The 18662-nt window shown below is 40.4% G+C and overlaps 1 protein-coding gene across 1 annotated transcript in view; it reads left to right on the forward strand.

Moving 5' to 3' along the window:
* The window catches only part of Plekha3 (pleckstrin homology domain containing A3), a 33551-nt gene continuing 14889 nt past the window's right edge, over positions 1-18662 (forward strand). The window contains exons 1-5 of the mRNA XM_008855343.2: positions 1-130; positions 4780-4896; positions 10475-10630; positions 13975-14111; positions 15688-15852. Of these exons, the coding sequence (XP_008853565.1) occupies positions 91-130; positions 4780-4896; positions 10475-10630; positions 13975-14111; positions 15688-15852 (615 nt within the window). The 5' untranslated portion in view covers positions 1-90. The remainder of the gene's footprint in view (positions 131-4779; positions 4897-10474; positions 10631-13974; positions 14112-15687; positions 15853-18662) is intronic.

Genomic DNA, 18662 nt, shown 5'->3' on the forward strand with positions numbered 1-18662 from the left:
CGGGTCGGGGCGGAGGGTGCGCGGCCCGCGCCTCCGCAGCAGCGCGGCCGGCGCCGGGCCAGGAGGATGCACGGCGCCGGGCTCTGAAGCATGGAGGGGGTTCTGTATAAGTGGACCAACTATCTCACAGGTACGGACTCGGGCTGTGGCCCACCAAGACCCGTGTCTCACCCCTCGGGGCGCACTTCCACGCCCCACCCCGGTCTCAGTCCCGCATGGGGCCCATTCGGGCCTTTGCGATGGAGAATTGGAGACTGCGCACCTTCGGAAGAATGAAACGTGCACCAGACCCCTTCCTTGCTGTGCAGTAATCCTGGTTGCCTCTAGCCTCGGGAACGGTTCCCAGTTTGTTCACCCTAAGTGTGCCGTTACTATCTCCGCTTTTATTCACCCTTCATGGACAGCATTTTGTTAATAAGCGTGTGTGTCGGGGGCGGGAGTATCGAAATGTTAAGATCAAGAAATGTTTTCTGTATTTTAATTTTCTTGGCACTCGTTTGAAAGTCCACTTGTTGCGGTGGTACGAGCTCAGCAAGCATGGTTTTGGAAGTATGCTCTTTAGGGATCCGTTTTCAGTGAGACATCACTGAGGTTTGGGAATTCAGAAGGCTGAGAAATAGTGGACGAACGTGCAGTTTCTATACGGTTTGGCAGTCTGAGTAATTGAGAGACGTAGTGGAAGTAAATGCAGTACACAGAAAGCAGGTAAGTTTCGTTCATGAAGTGGGTTTGAAGAAAGCTGTTTGTTTAGAAATGAGATCAGCAGCTGAGAAGGGCCCCTGCCCATGACATTGGTAGTGTGGCTTTCAAAAAACATCTTAAATCTAAGTCGTGCAGTTTCTACTATCACCAACACTAAAGGCAGGTGTGTTAATTCTGTCAGGATGTCAGCTGGCTAAGGCCTCCATGATTAACCATTTTATCCTGGGAGGTGCCTTCCAACTCCTCAATTCTATAATCTCACCAAACTAGAGAAAGAATGATGAGTTGAAAATAAGCTTGATTCTTTGTCTAGTAGAATAGGCAATTTTTGACTTGCCCACTTAGTTTGCCAAAAGTAATGAGCCCCTTAGCACCATACACTTAGCTTGTGCCCACTGATCTTGTGGGATATCTGCAGGTAAATTCTCTAAAGGCCAAGTGCTAAGTTGTATCTGTCTAAAGCCACATTTACAACAACAGATGCTTTACTATTTATAATACACTGATGTTTATGTTCAAAGGGAAAAGCCAGATAACTTACGGAAATGACATGTTTTTACTGGAAATAGTAAGACACTAGGCAGATATTTTTTATTAAGATTTTCATGTGGACAGTTGTGACACAATGCTGGTTGAGGTATCGTATTAACTGTAAGTTCCACAGCATCTGAACTTTGAGATGCAAATAATAACTCTGTGTAAATATTTGTGAGCAGACTGTCTTGGGAGGTCATGCCAGAGGAACGTTTTCTGCATAGCCCAGAGCAATGGGCAATTATTGAGAGGAGTCATAGTTGAAGGGAAATTTCACTTGGGGTGAAATACGGTCTTGTTGGAGGTGCTCTCTACCAACACATTTGGGGTTTTAGTTTTTACAGTGCATTTTAGTTAACTTCTAGTAAGTATCATATAGCTTGCTGAGATGAAGTCTTTTCTTTGGAATAATTCCATTTTTAAAATGTAGAATTGGCTCTACAGCATGCTCATTAATTTTAGTAATCTTGGGTCAGAAGGATGAACAGCTCGGTATACTAAGTGATCTTTAAGGAACCTCCAGCAGTGTAATAATCTGTGTTCTTCCTCCTCCTCCTCATCTTCCTCCTCCTCCTCCTCTTCCTCCTTTTTTTGTAAGTGTTCCAGTAACATTTAGAAGTTTAAGATAAAACTGCTTTTTAAAGTAGAATTTGAAAGAGAGAATAACCTTTGCATCCTTTCCTGTGTTATAAAGTTTGATTAAATATTTCTTCAAAAAGGTATGTTAAAAAAAGGTATGCAGAGATAATTAGCAAGCTTGATAGGTTAATATATTCAATCATGGTCATTTCTGAAAATTCTAAATAAATCGTTTTGCGCACAATTTGTTCTGAAGAGTGGTTGCATCACAATAATGTAATAACCTGTAATAATGCAAAAATCACAATTTGTCTAAAGGACCGTACTGGGCTGAGGTGGAGGTATATTTTCACCACCCCCTGCATATAATTTATTTGCCAAGGTGAATCAGTATTTGGAAAGATAATATAAATTAATTCATTTTTTAAAAATTTATTTTTATTTTATGTATATGGTTGTATTGCCTGCATGTATGTGAGTGCACCAGTGTTGTGCAATACCATGGAGGTCAGAAGAGGGTTTTGGATTCCCCTGGCAACTGGAGTTAAGGACAGTTCATAGCTGCCATATGGGTGCTGGGAATTGAACCCGGGTCCTCTGCAAGAGCAGTCAGTGCTCTTAACTGCTGAGCCATTCTCCAGCCCCAGTTAATTCATTTTTTAGTCAGTTGAGAAATACATTTTTTAAAGCATTTGTTATATGGTAGGTATCATTTGGATTGCTGGGAATGCATTGAAGAGTAAGATAAGTACACTTATCGAAAGAACTTTCTAACTTGGCAGCCCTCGCTAGGGAATGTAGTGTTTACAAAATGTAGTTTCCAGATGCCTGAAGTTTGCTCGATTTTTCTTCTGAACTGATTTATGGCATCACCTGCTTTCTTAAACAAGGCATATAAAGTAAAATTTAACCTTTCTTTGATGACTCAGTTATCTTAGTTTCTTTTCTTGTTGCCATGATAAAATACTCTGACAATGCAACTTAGCAAAGAAAGATTTATTTTGGCTCCTAGTGTGAGGTTATAGTCCACCATTACAGGGAAGTCACAGCAGCAGGAGCTTGGGGCAGCTGGTCACATGTCGGAAGACCGGAGGGAGAGAAAATGCTTGTGCTGAGCTTCCTTCCTCTATTTTGTACAGTCCAGGATGCTCTGCCCAGGAAATAGCTTCTCACACAATTAAGATGGGTCTCCATATATCAATGAATATATGCCATATAATTTCCCACAGGCATTCCCAGAGGCCCATCTTGAAGGTAACTCTAGATTCTGTTAATTGACAACACAAACTATCACACTCAGCACTGTCTTTTCAAAAGTGTTACTGGTAGAGCCCAAGACTTAGGTCTATTATCAGTTGATAAGAAAGACCTGCTCTGTATTGTTACCATCTGACCCTGAAAAAACTGAATCGATCAATTGAATAGCAGCCTATGGCCAAAGTAACCAGGATTTGAACACTCAAAGTATTGTAGTTTAGTTTCTTTGTGTTGTATTGTGACTTAATAGTTAAGGAAAGAGTTGGGACAGTCACACTGCAAGAGGAATTGAGGAATGAGAATCCAGCACTGAGGAAAACCATCATCCTGGTCACCAGCTTTGCCTTAGAGCCAAATCTGTGACCGGTATATGCTTTAGTTGCTGAGGAAATGTCAATGGAATGAATGAAATTTGTAGCATTTCTGCCTTAGCTGTGTAGTAGCAGAGAAGGAAAGGAGTGGGGTGGGGGGTGGAAATCTGCTTTTACTACAGGGTAAAGCATCTGCATAGAAGACTGGAATTTCTTAGCTCTCACTGTGTTCAAGGGACTTTGCTAAGGCAGCATCTTTTTTTTTAATCTCTTAAATTTTTGTGTATTTTGTACAAAATATCTTAATCGTCTTTATACAACCCTTCCCCCCATCTGCACCCTCCCATAGGGACCCTCCCCTCTGCCAGATTTCATGCATTCTGTCATTTATATTAAGGCTTATCAAGTCAAGTTAGTGTACCCAGATGTCCCTTATTGGTGTCTAGTCAGCTTATCCAGAGTCACTCCATTAAAGACGATCAGCTCTCATCCAGCAGTAATCCGTTGCCAATAGTTCTTTGGCTAAGATTGGGTCCTTTGACTAAAGAACTAAAAATAGTTCTTTGGCTAAGATGCTGCTAAGGCAGCATCTTTGATCAGGGAAGGAGTGTCACAATGTAGAATTAAGAGGGTTAGGTGGTATTTGAGAGTTCGTTAACTTGTTTTGGAGACTGGGAATTTTAGAGATTTATTGGGATGAAAAGATTTGCTTTTGGTTAATCAACAAGAATGATAATAGACCTGGGCAAAACCTCTGTTTTCTGTTGTTTTTTGCATTGCAAGATAAGCAGCCCTAATTGGAAATGTTCCCAAATCCAAAGATTTTTGAGTACTATGGAATGGAAAGTGGAAAACTCCACACCTGAGTTTGTGTGATGGGGTTATAGTCAGAATGGAAACTATTGTATGAAGTTACTTTCAGGTGATGTGAATAAGGTGTACATGAAACATGAATTTCGTGTTTTGATTTGGGTCCCATTACCAATATACCTTATTTCGTATATGCAAATTCAAAACCTGACTTCTGAAACACTTCTGGTTCCAAGCATTTTGGATAATGGATGCTAAATCTACTTCCCGACCCCAGCCCTCTTCTCACCTAGGAAAAGGAGCAGTTAGACCGTACCTTGTATAGAGCTGTGGCAGAGGTCGTGTCTAATGGATTGTAGATGAGAAGGTTGTGAGCTAGAATAAAAAGTTCTTCCTTTATGCTGAAAATCTCTACCAACAACATGGAGATTGTTGTGAGGACATTTTGGGCAAAACCTGGCCACTAAGAATTTCATTGTCTGAATGTCACTAGGAACTAAGAACTAATATGGCAAGGTTGAAATCAGTTTTCTACTTGGTAGAAACAATTTCTTATTAACTTTTTTTAAACTTACCTTCTTTATAGGTTGGCAGCCTCGCTGGTTTGTTTTGGATAATGGAATCCTGTCCTACTATGATTCACAAGATGATGTTTGCAAAGGGAGCAAAGGAAGTATAAAGATGGCAGTTTGTGAAATTAAAGGTAAGTGAGAGGAATTTGAAGAGTTTTTACTTGATCTCAAAGAGTTCTGTAACAGGCTTCAAACCAGGAAAGAAAACATTTATAACCATGTAGGAATTTTCTGTTTTTTGTTTGTTTTAGTAATCTAGAGTGGCATTTAACATTTTATTTATTTGTTTTTACTTTATGTGTATGAATGTTATATCTGCATGTGTGTAAGCGCACCCATGTTGTGCAGTGCCCAAGGAGTATAGAAGAGGGTGTAAATCCCCTGGAACTGAAGTTATAGACAGCTGTTAGTTGCCATGTGGGTGCTGGAATTCAAACCCGGGTCTTCTGCAAGACAGCCAGTGTTCTTAACCGCTGAGCCATCTCTCCAGCTCTGGCATTTAACATTTTAGTTGTAGGTTTTGATAATCTCCCTTTATAAATACACCTTCAATTTATAAATACACCTTCAACTCAAGGTACTTGTTCTACTCTTCCAATTTTGACTTGACAGATACTTTTTTTGTGGATATCAGTTCAGTTTCTGTGTTGCATCTAGGTTTGTTCTGTTTCATTCTCATGGAAAGGTTTTGAAAAGGTCAGAAGCTGAACTCTATAGATAGAGGTCAGACCAGCTTTGTGGAGTTTTCACAAAGCAAAACATACAGTTGGAATCATAAGCTTTGATTCTTGTTGAATTGGAGATAAGCTTTGTGGGTGATAGAAATGATTTCCTTTTCTCCTAAAAGGGGAGAAATAAACATGGTGTAATTTTCATGAAGATTTCATGGACCACCGATTCATTCCTGTGTGTGGCTGAGGTGTGTGAGGTGAAGGTAGGTGAAATGCAATCAGACAGAAGAAGGAGAAGATGTAAATTCTTAAAAGAGAATTGAGGCAAGACTAGAGTACCAGACGAGTGGTGTTCAGCTCCCTGCCAGCCTTTCTCCTGTCACCTCTGTTGCTTGACTACTTGTCTTGGGAAGGGTAGCTCTTTTGACACCTGTTCACACCTGTCAGATACCCCAGAGTTATCTTACCTTCCTATGCATTTGCTTATTGAGATTAATGCATTGACCTACGTTTTTCAGGGCAGGACTGCTACTTTGCTGTAATTCTTCTGGTTTTAATTAAGATTTACTCAAGGAGACGAGAGATTGTTTCTACTTAGGATACATGTTCTTCAGTTACAGGTCTGGTTTCGTACCTTCATCTCAGATTTACTAACTCATAAAACTCTCTCACCTACCTGCCTGCCTGTCTGCCTCCCTCCTTCCCTCCTTCCCTTCCTCCCTTCCTTTTTCCCCGCTTCTTGCCCTTCCCCTTTCCTTTCTCCCCTTTCCTTCTTCCATCCCTCTCTCTTTTCCTACCCCCTCTTTCTTTTTTTTTTGAGACAGCATCTCCCCATCTTGCCCAGCATCTTGCCCAGGCTGGGCAATCCTCTTGTTTTTCTCCTCCCCATGCTAAGATTATAATCACACAACATTCTAAGCTTGAGGTACAACTTGTCATCCTGGGGGCATTCTTTAAAGTGCACATGTCTGTGAGGTAGAGTTTTTGTGCCCCTTTTAGTTGACAGTTATTAAACTGTTCTAATGGAAGTGTATCATGACTCTATAAACTGTAGAAATACTTTGATTTGGGGTGTTATTCCTTGTGTGTCCCCAGTACTATGTGGGGTATTATTTTGTTGTTTTACTTTTTGTAGATCAAAACATAAACCAATGAGTATTACTTTTCCATTTGCTCATTTTTGGGGTCTGTGTAACTTACTTTCAATTATGCTATATTTCATCAGAAATGAAAACCGCAGTCAGAGTTCAAAGAAGTAGTTCCTGAGGATACATAAAAGACTGCTGCAGAATTCTGAGGCAGCTGAAGAACAGTTTGAAGTGTAGTAGCATCTTTGTTTTTCTTATGCTTTGTTTAATCATTTTATTAATAACATACAGAAAAGGTTGCAAATCTTAATACTCAACTTGAAGATGTTAACAGTGAAAGCACCTGTGTAGCCACTGTTGAGATGACAATTTAGGATCTTACCAGCAGCTTGGAGGCCTGCTTGCCAGGCTCCTCCAGTCTTCTAATCCCCCTCAAAGGTAACAAGTCATCTTGGACAACTATAGATAAGTGCTGTTTGTTGTTGAATATTTTGTAACTGGAATCATTTAATATTTGCATCTGTGTCTGTGCCTTCTTTTACTCAACATCCTCTTTATAAAATTCGTCCATATTCTGTGTAACAGTGGTTCAGTTATTCTTACTTTATGTAGTATTTGTGTAGATATTCCACAATTTAGATATCTGTTCCAGTACGATGGATTTTTAGGTTTCCATTTTGAGATTCTAATGAGTGAAACTGCCACAAACATATTTATTAAAAAAAAATTGTGATGCAATACATTTAACAATGTCTCATCTTAAGCATTGATAAATGTGCTGTTCAATACTTTTTAGAATATTTCTTGCATCTAACATAAGTATGCCTTTCATTCAGTATATATCTAGTATAGACTGGAATTGCTGAGACAGTTAATATTTCCTACATATAATTTTAAAAAATATTTCCTACTTACAATTTTAATTGGTCAAGAAAAAATTATTCCTTTTTTTCTGTGGTGCTGGGGATTGGGCCTTGTACATGCTAGGCAAGCATTCTACCATTCAGCTACTTCCCCAGCTCTGAAAAATTTATTCTTGACATTTTGTTAGAATACATGGCATACTTTATTTAGGATCATGGGAAATTGCAGCAGTGGAGAAAGACTGAGATCCTTCTCTTTCTATAAAGAAAAGTAGTTTATAGCCAAGGGGTAGGTAGGAGAATTAAAGGATGGAAAATTATTAAGAATAAATCTTAGGGGCAAATAGAGATCTGGCTAAACAAGATTTGCATTGGCAGATGCCAGTGTTCCAGAGTGATAGTTCTTCCCTGGGGCACGGTCAGTTTTTGGATTAACAAAGGGATGAGATGGAAAGTGGTTTAGCAGAGTGCTTGTGGGAAATGCCCCAGATGAGGATAGATCCTCAGTCTAGCAGAGGACTCTGGTCAAAGGGGAGAGTCTTTTTTTCCTGGATAATGTGTAACTAATGAGTAATGTTTTCCAGAGTTCTTTCATCAGTTTGCTACTCTGCAGAGATTAGGAGTTCATCTTATTCTGTATTTTCATCAAAATATAAGAGCAATTTTTAAAGTTTTGACTATTTTTCGTGTGTGTACTGGCCTCCTACTATGGCTTTATTGTGTATGTTTTCAGTAACTTGAACTTGTATAGACCTCATCCTGGCTTCTAAATCACTATGTAGCCAAGGCCAGCCTTGAACTCTGGATTCTCTTGCCTCTGCCTCCCAAGTTCTGGAATTACAGGTATGCATAACCACAAAATCCTCTTTTGAAGCACCTTGTTAAGTCTTAGCCTTATTTTCTGAACTTATCTCTTAATTGATTTGTAGTCTTCTTTGTATACTCTGATGAGTGTTTGTATTGCAAATATCTTTTCCTATGTGGTTTGTCATTCTGTTAATGATTACTTTTTGATAACCAGAAGTCCTTAATATCAATGAAGTCCAATTTGTGAATTAATTTTGGTTTTTTGACATGTGTATGCATGTTTGTGTGTATGTGGGTAAACATACATGGGCATGCTATACATATGAAGGAAGGCCAGAGGTAAACCTTGTTGTTGTTTCCCAGGAGCCATCTACCTTAGTTTTTGAGATAAGCTCTCTCATTGGGACCTAGCCCTGGCTCCCCAATTTGACTAGGTTGGCTGGCCAGTGAGCCCTTTGTCTCCCCAGCACTGGGGTGATAAACACACACCATCATGCCTGGCTTTTCACATGGGTGCTAACTCCCAAGCTCTGTGAATTAATTTTTTTTTTGAACTGTGTAGACCAGGTTGGCTTCAGACTTGCTGTGATCCTTCTGCGTCTGCTTCCCAAGTTCTGGGAGCTGGGATGACAGTTGTGTGCCATCGTGCCAGGTACCTAAGACATCTTTTACATTATCTTCTTGAAGGTTTATTATTTTACCTTTTATATTTAGGTCCATGTTAGATCTGTAATAAAATTTATTTGTATGAAGTATGTCACATACGAAGGTTCATTTTTTTTCTCATGTGGATGTCTAATTGATTGAACTTATTTTTTGAAAATACCAACCTCCTGTGTCCCCACTGCACTATAGGAATATTATTATCACAAAGCAAGTGAACATGTATGTGTTGGTCTGTTTTTAGAATGCCTGTTCTGTTCCATGAACCTGTTGTCTGTTTTGTGCCAATCCGTCTTAATTTCGTTGCTTTGTGCTTTGTCTTATAACCCAAGTTGTGTAACTTATTCTTCTTCAGTATTGTCTTGACTGTTGTTGGCTCTTTGCATTTCATTATACATTCTAGAATCTGCATTTTCACAAATTTTGCTGGAATATTTTATTAGCACATACTAATTGCATAAAATAATTGATTTTCGGTGGCAGTTTTATACATGTACATAATGTAAATCTGCCAGAATTTTGATCAGAATTGATAGATGAGAAGAATTGTATTCTTAACAATACAGAAAAGCTGGGCATGGTGATGTACATTTGTAATCCCAGCATCCAGAGCTGAGGCAGAAAGATCATGAGATTGTGCTGTATAGTGCGTTCCAGGCCAGCCTAAGCTCTGTAGTAAGATCCTGTCTCAAACAAACAGAAAGAATATTTTGAGCCATTAAAATATGTTCCTATATTTAATTCTTTAAGTAACGCTTTGTATTTCTGAGTATAGAGATCTCATCCTTTGCTTTCCCGTAGGGACTTGATGATTTGGAAGCATCATTGTGGTGGTGGTGTTGTTTTCTTTTCTTTTCCTTTTTTTTTTTTTTTTTTTTTTTTTTTTTTTTCCTCCTGCCTGTTGTTGTTTCAGACAGGATCTCACTATGTGACCCTGAAATTTGCTGTGGATACCAGACTGACCTCAAATTTATGGTGATCTTCCTTGAATCGTCATTTTGGGGGGTGGGTTGTTTTTTTTTTTTTTCTTTTTTTTTTTTTTTTTTTTTTTGCCTTTTTTGAGATAGGGCCTTCCTGTAGCCCTAGCTGGCTTGGAATTTGCCATGTATACCAGGCTGATGTGTGTGTGTGTGTGTGTGTGTGTGTGTGTATCTATGTTGTTTTAAGACAGGGTTTCATTGTGTAGCTCTGGCTGACCTGGAACTCTTTATGTAGACCAGGTTGGTCTTAAATTCACATTGATCCATCTGCCTCTGCCTCCCAAGTGCTGAGACTAAAGGCGTGTGCCACCATTCTTGGCTTGGAAGCATCACTTTTAACTGTCTTGCTTTCTCAGGTGAGAACTTCAAAATTCTAGTATTCTGGAAAGTGAGGGACCTTATTTTAGTGCTATATGTTGGCATTGTTTTGGTCAGCATCGTCACCTTGGTGCCATGTGGGAATGCTGCTTTTGAGGATGCTACTGGTGGCCCCCTTAGAGAGTGGCCCTGCTTGTGTATGAGTCGCGGTTTCTTGTTTTAGTATATGAAGCACGTGATATTGCATAAAAGTGATGCTATGATTCGCCCCAGATTCTTTAAGTCTATACCAGTATTTTGCCTTTGTTTATCATCATAGTGCACCCAGCAGACAACACAAGAATGGAGTTGATCATTCCAGGAGAGCAGCATTTCTACATGAAGGCAGTAAATGCAGCTGAAAGGCAGAGGTGGCTGGTTGCCCTGGGGAGCTCCAAAGCATGTTTAACTGATACTAGGACTAAAAAAGAAAAAGGTAATTGTAATTTTTTTCCTTTTAATAACAGTACTTTAAGCTTAAATTGCCCTGTCAATAATCTATCAGAAGAAAATAATCATTAACATAGAAAATTTACTGTGTTGGTGCTGGGAATTGAACCCAGGTCCTCTGCAAGAGCAGCCTGTGTTCTTAACTGCTAAGCCATCTCTCCAGCCCCCATAGTAAAAACTTTCTAAATAGATGTAAAGGTATAAGTTTAGGAGAGTCATTCAGTAAACCAGTGCTTCCATCAGTAGATATGTGAACAGTAAAATGTTTACAAGGAAATTTAATGGTATGGGAACATGTCCAAGGTTAAATGATCACTACAAAAGCAGAGGACAAACACAAGGGCCTGCATTCAGTACCGGCACCCACATAAAATGCCAAGCATGGCGACACATGCTTAAAATCCCAGTGGTGGGGAATCAGAGACAGGAGGATTCCTGGGGCTCATTGGCCAGCCAGCCTTGCCTAATTCATGAGCTCCAGGTCATTGAGAAACCCTCTCGCAAAAGAGAGGAATGGTGTTCCTGAGAATGACATCCAAGGTGGTCCCCTGGCCTACACACAACACACATGTGCGTGCACACACACACAGACACACACGTGCACACACAAACACATGCACACACATATGCATATAAAGATTTTTAAAAGTTAAAACGGGCTTGAAAGATGGCTCAGCGGTTAAGAGCATTGACTGCTCTTGCAGAAGACCCAGGTTCGATTCCCAGCACCAACACAGTGGCTAACAGCAGTCCTTACTCCAGTTCCAGAGAAATTCAACACCCTCTTCTGACCTCCGCAGCATTGCACAACATGGGTGCACTCACATACATGCAGGCAATACACTCATACACATAAAAAAAATATATTTTTAAAAAGGTTAAAACAATATTTTTAATTTAGTGAAAACTGCTATATAGAGGAACTTATAATGATTCAGATATATCAAAGAAAATTGTGGATAAAGTATGGCTAAGTTGAGGACAAGAAGAACTAGATTTTCACAGTAACTAAAAGATAGGAACAATTCCTATCCATTGATACTTGAATACATAAACAAATGTGGTATACATGTACAATGGGATATTACCCTTAAAAAGGAAGGACATCCTGACACATATTACAGCATGTTAACTTAAAGGTGCAATCTAAGTGAAATAAGCCTGCCAAAAAGGAGAAACATCGATTGCACTTATTTAAATACCAAGGATAGTGAGATTTATACAGACAAAGTAGAATGGAGCTGAGCATGGTGGAATGTGCCTGTTAACCCAGTGATAGGGGTGCTGAGGTAGGAGGATTGTGAGTTTGAGGCCAGTTTAGACTACATAGTGAGACTCTGTCTAATAAATAAAGTAGGAAGAACAAAGGAAAGAAAGTAGAAAAGTGTTGGGGCCTATGTGGAGGGGGAGTCGGTTAGTATCTAGTGGGTTCAGAGTTTCTGCTGGGAAAGAGGAGGACGAGGTGGACAGTGGTTATGGTTGCACAGCATTTGAATGTTCTTAATGCCACTGAACACTTAAAAATGATAGTTTTATGTTATGTATAATTTACCAATTTGTGCGTTTTTTTATATTTAGAAAAAGGAATGGGAACTGGGGAGATGACTCAGTGGATAAAGCACTTGAAGACTGGAGTTTGGATCCCTAGAATTCATGTACAAGTTGAGTGGGTTTAGTGGCCTGATTGTAATCCTAGCTCTCGAGAAATTCCAATAGCAAATTGGTTTGTCAGATTAGCTGAATGGGGCCTCCAGGTTCAGCAAGAGATCCTGCCTCAGTAAATAAAGTGGAGAACAGTCAAGAAAAGGCATCTGATGTCCACCTCTGGCCTCATACCTGCACACACGAAAACATGAATATGCAAAACACACACACACACACACACACACACACGCACGCACGCATGCACACACAGGAGCATACTTAAATTTGGGGAAGATTGATTTAGGTTAGATTACATGTGCAGAGATTGCTGCCTTGGTGATTTTCTACCAGGAAACCAGGCCCCTGGTCTGGTGGATCCACTTTGGAAAGACACTAGAATCTCCTATATATCCAGTTTTTTCTTCTTCTGCAGCTTTTATTTTTACTTTAAAAAATACTGGCCCTTGAATGGCTGACGATGACTGGATATGTAGTTTGGAGTTACTAAGGAGAAGAGAGTAAGTGCTGAATTAGAATTCTGAAAGCAGTAAAATGTAAAAGTAAAACTGAAAGGAACAGAAGAAAATAAATGTTTATATACACTAGCTTTACTTACCTAAAAGCTAAAACCCTTTGTATGCTAAATTATACAATAAAGAAAACTGGAGGGTAGTTAACATCTAGAAAATTATTTGTATTAGATAGGTGGATGAAAGGTTATTTTCTTTGATATGTTAGAACTTTTGTAAAAGTCAACTCATAAAAGGAGAAATAAAGGCTGTTTTCAAGTGGAAGAGGATGAGTGACAGGGTGGAAAATGTTATATATAAAAATATCCCATCATGATCAGGCTGGCAAGATGTCTCAGTGGGTAGAGGCACCTATGCACAGGCCAGGTAACCTGAATGCAATCCCTGGGTCTCACAAGGTGTCAAGAGAGAAGCAGCTCCTGAGAGTTGTTCACTAACCCCTGTATGTGAATCTTGGCATGCACGTGTGTGCTTGAACTCACATAAAATAAACAAAATTAATAAACATCATCGCCTTATCTATGGAAATTAACCTGCTCTCAAGTTCATGGAAGACATGATGTGTCAATTGTTTTTCCCTAATTCTATAAAGAAAATATGTTTCTTAGGACTTTGTGATTCTCTTTCCAGGGTCTCACATCTCTCAAGCAATTTTGATTTGTTGACTTACTTTGAGAGAGAGAGAGAGAGAGAGAGAGAGAGAGAGAGAGAATATGTGTGTGCGTGCGCGCGTGCGTGCGTGCGTGCGTGCGTGCGTGCGTGTGTGTGTGTGTGTGTGTGTGCTCTTGAGGGGGCGGTCCATGTGGAGCCAGAGGGTGATAATTGGATGTCCTTTTCAATCACTTTCCATCTTTCCATCTTAGTTCTTGAGATAGGGTCATACACTGAACCTGGGGCTCACCAATTGGAGTAGACTAGCTGGCTAGCAATGCCCAAGGATCATCCTGTCTCTGCCTTCCCAGTGCTAGGATTACAGAACACTGGGTTCAGCTTGTTTATGTGGATTCCGGAGATCCAACTCAGGTCCTCATGTGTGTGTGGCAAGCACTGTGCCAACTGAGCCATGTCATTAGCCCCTGGGGCCTTTTAAAATGATTATATTTTGTTGTATTGTCACAGAATATCAAAATGGTGTAATTGGATTTTTTTTTTTAAGAAATAAGTGAGACCAGTGAATCTCTGAAAACCAAAATGTCTGAACTTCGCCTCTACTGTGACCTTCTAATGCAGCAGGTTCATACAATCCAGGAATTTGTTCACCATGATGAGAATCATTCATCTCCCAGTGTAGAGGTACTGCAAAGAGCATCCCTTGTTGTCTGGTTGGGATTGAACTCTGCTGGCTACTGCTCTGGGGCATCCTTAGTCACTCCATAGGATGACAGAGAAGCGTTTTCACATAGTTATCTCCAGCTCTTTTGAGCTCTTCCTGACCTATACTCTGTAGTGCTTTGTAGGTTATGTCTGTGCCAGAGTCAGGCCTTAAGCAGCCCATTTCTCCAGGGAATCAAGGCCTGTCACTGAAGCCACTCAGTAATTTGGAGGCTAGGTTGGGGAGGGAAGTACTTCTGGGTTTTTCTTCCGGTCAGTTGCATGAAGACAATGGAGAACTGAACTGCTGTTCTTTTTTTTTTTTTTGATAGTAAGATCTTAGCTTTACTTACCAAGAGCTGATAACTTGTCTGTATTAAATAACTTTAATTCTTCTCGGAACAGTAATGTAGGGTTAAAACTCAGGATTCAGGATCCTGTGATGAAATAGGTTCACTGTTTCTGGTGAAGAAAGACCAGTGAGCCCTCTGCTATCTGGAGGAAAGGTTGGCCTACTTCTTGCTTCCCCTTTACCTGACACTGTGTAAGTGGGCAAGGGATCTTCTTTCCTGTCCTTTGGTCTTCTCCTGTTAGGAGGAGTCTTGTACGAGTAAGTCCTCGTGGGTATTTGAACTGTGTGGACACTTACTGATTTCACCACCAGCTCTCTGGAGTTGGCTCTCTCACAGTATTCCAGCAGCTCAGTGTAGTGTCATCGACCCAGGCTTGTTCTGCTCTTCTTGGTGTATTGGGATTTCCCCTCATGCACCAGGATTCACAGTAACTGCCAAGGTTATGGAGAGGCAAGAAGCAGTGGGGTGGCCAGGATGAGAGAGACCTTCTCAACTTGCTGTTAGTGGTTTTAGTCAGGGAGCAAAAATCCTAGAAACTGCAGCAGACTTCTCTTCACCATTTGACAAAGGTCTCCGAGAGTAGTCACGAATGGCTTAGATCAGTCTACATTCATTCCGAGGTCAGCAGTACTGTACTGTCTTGAACAAAACTGGAGTCTCCACCAAGGGAGAAGTGGGAGAATGGATGTAGTGTAGACATGAATGCCAGTTAAGCAGTTCTCAAGGTATTCAGCTGCTGTGACAATATTCAGAATTCAGATAGGCAGGCGGTGTTAAGTTTAGGGGAGGCTAAGTTGCCCTTTTTTTTGGAGACAGGTTTTGCAAGGTAGCCTGGGCTGGCCTAGAACCTGTCATCTGTCTTCGTGCCTCAGCCCCCCCCTCTACATTGGGAATACAGGTGTGCACAGCTGTTCACAGCTTCTAAGATACTTTTTCTGGTGGTATAATTTTTCAACATATTTGGTTTAAATGCAAAGTTTTTCTTTCTTGGAATCTGATTTCATAAATTACTTAGGAATAGACTTCTTATTTACATTTTGATTTAATTTTCTCAGATAGTGCACTTTAAATACGTTCCCAGGGTATTTAAGCATAACTTATGCATGTGTCTGCTGGAGATACAGTTTTCTCACTTGATTATAAGGCTGCTTATGAGTCCATGGTTGAGTGTGAGTCTGTTCAAGTCTTTATGTCTGTTTTTTCAGAACATGAATGAAGCCTCTTCCCTGCTTAGTGCCACCTGTAACACGTTCATCACAACACTTGAGGAATGTGTGAAGATAGCAAATGCCAAGTTTAAACCTGAGATGTTTCAACTGCCTCATCCAGATCCCTTGGTTTCTCCAGTGTCGCCTTCTCCTGTTCAAATGGTTCGAACTTCTTTTTAAAAATTAATTTAATTTTATTTGTGTGTGCAAGCGTGGGTGCACACACGTGTGCACTCAGGTGCTAGAGGTCAGTGTCAGGTATGACCCTGTTGCTCTCTACCTTATTTTTTATTTTTTTTTAAAGATTTTATTTTTATGCATACAAGTGCTTGCCTGCATGTATGTAAAGTCCACCACATTTGTACCTGGTGCCTGAAAAAGGCCAGAAGAGGGCATTGGATCTCCTGGAACTGGAGTTAAGGATGGATGTTAGCTGCCATGTTGGTGCTGGGAAATCTCAGTTCCCCTGAAAGAGCAACCAGTGCTCTTAACCGCTGAGCCATCTCTCTAGCCCCTTCACCTTATTTTTTGAGACAGGGTCTTCCACTGAAATCTGGAGCCCAACTTGATGGACTGACCAGTGAGCTCTGGGAATCTACCTGTCACTGCCTCCGTAGTGCTAGGGTTACAGATGTGCATTACCACATCTGGCTTTTGTGGGGGTACTGAAGATCTGAACTCAGGTCTTTATGTCTGAGTGACATGTACTTTACCAGCTAAGCCGTCTCCTAGTAATGGGTATAGGTGGAAATAGACAGTGGGGTGGAAATAGTCCATAGGCTGTTTCTGTCTGTGCTGGTAGTGGGCCCTTTCAGCTGAGGAGCTCAGCATGTGAGCCAATGTTCTCGTCTTCTCAGAGGGACTGAGAATGGCTTGCCCTGCAGCTGCTGCCTCCATTTACCCTATCCCTGTATCCAGAGACTGTTATCACACAGTGTGTGTGTGTGTGCTGTGACATAGAAAAGGCTGGACACATGCTTCTACTTGGTAAAAATTTCACAAAAGCATGATGTTTTACTCTAAATGGGTACAATAGAGTAAATCATAACAGATGTTGTAAAGGATTTGAGATGTTCTGGTGGGAGCAAGTATTCTGGAGTTAGCCCTTGGATTTGAACTCTCTGAGTAGGCAACTTACTTAATCCCTCTGGTCCTTGTTTTCTTCTTCTGTAAAGTGTCCTCTACATTAGAAGGTCGTTGTGAAGTATCTGGGCCACTTAATAGTAGATGCTTGTGTCAGTTCTTGCCTCATTGCACTGAACACTGAGAGCTCTTTGCTGGATTCCTTGTTCTTTTCATGCTCTTAAACCCATTCTGGCATATAAGATGGAACTCTTAGTGAGATGAGGTTTGATAACACTACATTTTTTATTTTCATCAAAATATTTTTAGGAGCTTATTTGTAGGAGAAAGAATATTTTAGCAGTTAAGACCACCTTGTAGAAGCATAGAGTCCAGTTTACTTCTTGGCTGTCTTACCCACCCCAGCATTCAGTTTCAGAGAGTTACTAAAGATCATTGCCTAGGTTTATTTAAGCCTTGTCTTCTAATCAGTGGATGATGAATAGTGCCCTCTGAGATAGTGTACTGTAGAAGTGTAAAGGTCAATTTAATTTGAGAAGTTTTGGTTGATTTAGTGAAGTAGATATTTCTGTCTCAGTCTGATAAGAATAGTTTGCTAGCCTTTGTCAAAGCCTCTTTTATGCCAAATTTATGACGACTCATTCAGAGGGAGGGGTAGTATACAGTTTCTCAAAATTGTTTCACAGTTGACTCCTTCTTGCATAGGACTGTGTGGTTCAGTAGAACACAGTTTGGCAATGTTGCTTTTTTTTTTTTTTTTTCCAAATGTTCATATGAGACTCTGTTGGAATTTCTTTCTTTCTTTCTTTCTTTTTTTTTTTTTAACTTTAAAAAAACTTTATTGAGAATTTCATACATGTGTATAGGTGTTTTGAACCAATCCATGCCTAGTCCTTCCCCTCCAACATTCCCCTCTCTGAAGAGGTAACCCTAAAATCTTTTAAGGATTGGATACTGGCTCCCAAATACTTTTGACATTTTTGGCCTTTGGAACAGAGTATGTTGCTAACAGGCCCAAGGACATTTTGACTTTTAACCAGGAAACTGGCTACATTTCTTTGGGGTCTTCTTACCCTAACTGCCTAACCACAATTTGTACCTCCTATTCTTATCATGCCATCCTCTGAAGGGGTTACCCAAATTGCCAATAGGGAATAGGGATGCAGACCGCTCTGCTTCTTCCATGCTGAACAGGGATGCAGGGTGAGGCAATTGGGGTACCCCTTCAGTGGGTCTATCTAAAAGACTCCCAAATTACATAACTCTTGTCTCTAAGGGGAAAAGAAAGTCCTTGGATCCTGAATAGGAGATGTGAAGAAGAAATAAAGGCAAGACTAATTAGCATTACAAGTTCTAGACAGGGAACTAGAAAAGTCAGAACAGGGCCATTTTCAAATGTTCATATGAGAGTCCATTGAAGTTTCTTGGCAAGGGCTTCCAAAAGCATCTCTCTATTGGGTTCTTCCTCATTTTTCTTTTGTCTTCCAAGCCTGGACTAGTTGGCTGGGAAGAGTGGCTGGATACTCAGATGAGGGTCCAGTGACCCTGCTTGGCACTCCCTTAATGAATGAGCACAACTGTAATCAAGCCCAATTGTGCCTATGTTTAGTGATCAGGCTCAGCGGAAGTCATGATGATGGTAGTTATTTCATGCAGAAGGGACTACTGTATAGCATTGTCTTAATAAAAGGACCTGGAATTTAAAAAGGATTTGGTGCTAGGAGCCACATATGAGGGAGAACGTGTCGCTTGTTTTTTTGAGTCTATGTTACTTCACTTAGTATTAACAGTTTCTAGCTCCATCCATTTACCTGCAAATTTCATGATTTCATCTTTCTTTACTGCTGAATAGAACTCCATTGTGTAAATATACCACATTTTTGTTAACC

Source organism: Nannospalax galili, unplaced genomic scaffold, assembly GCF_000622305.1.
Source record: "Nannospalax galili isolate Female #2095 unplaced genomic scaffold, S.galili_v1.0 scaffold346, whole genome shotgun sequence".
NCBI lineage: Eukaryota > Metazoa > Chordata > Mammalia > Rodentia > Spalacidae > Nannospalax > Nannospalax galili.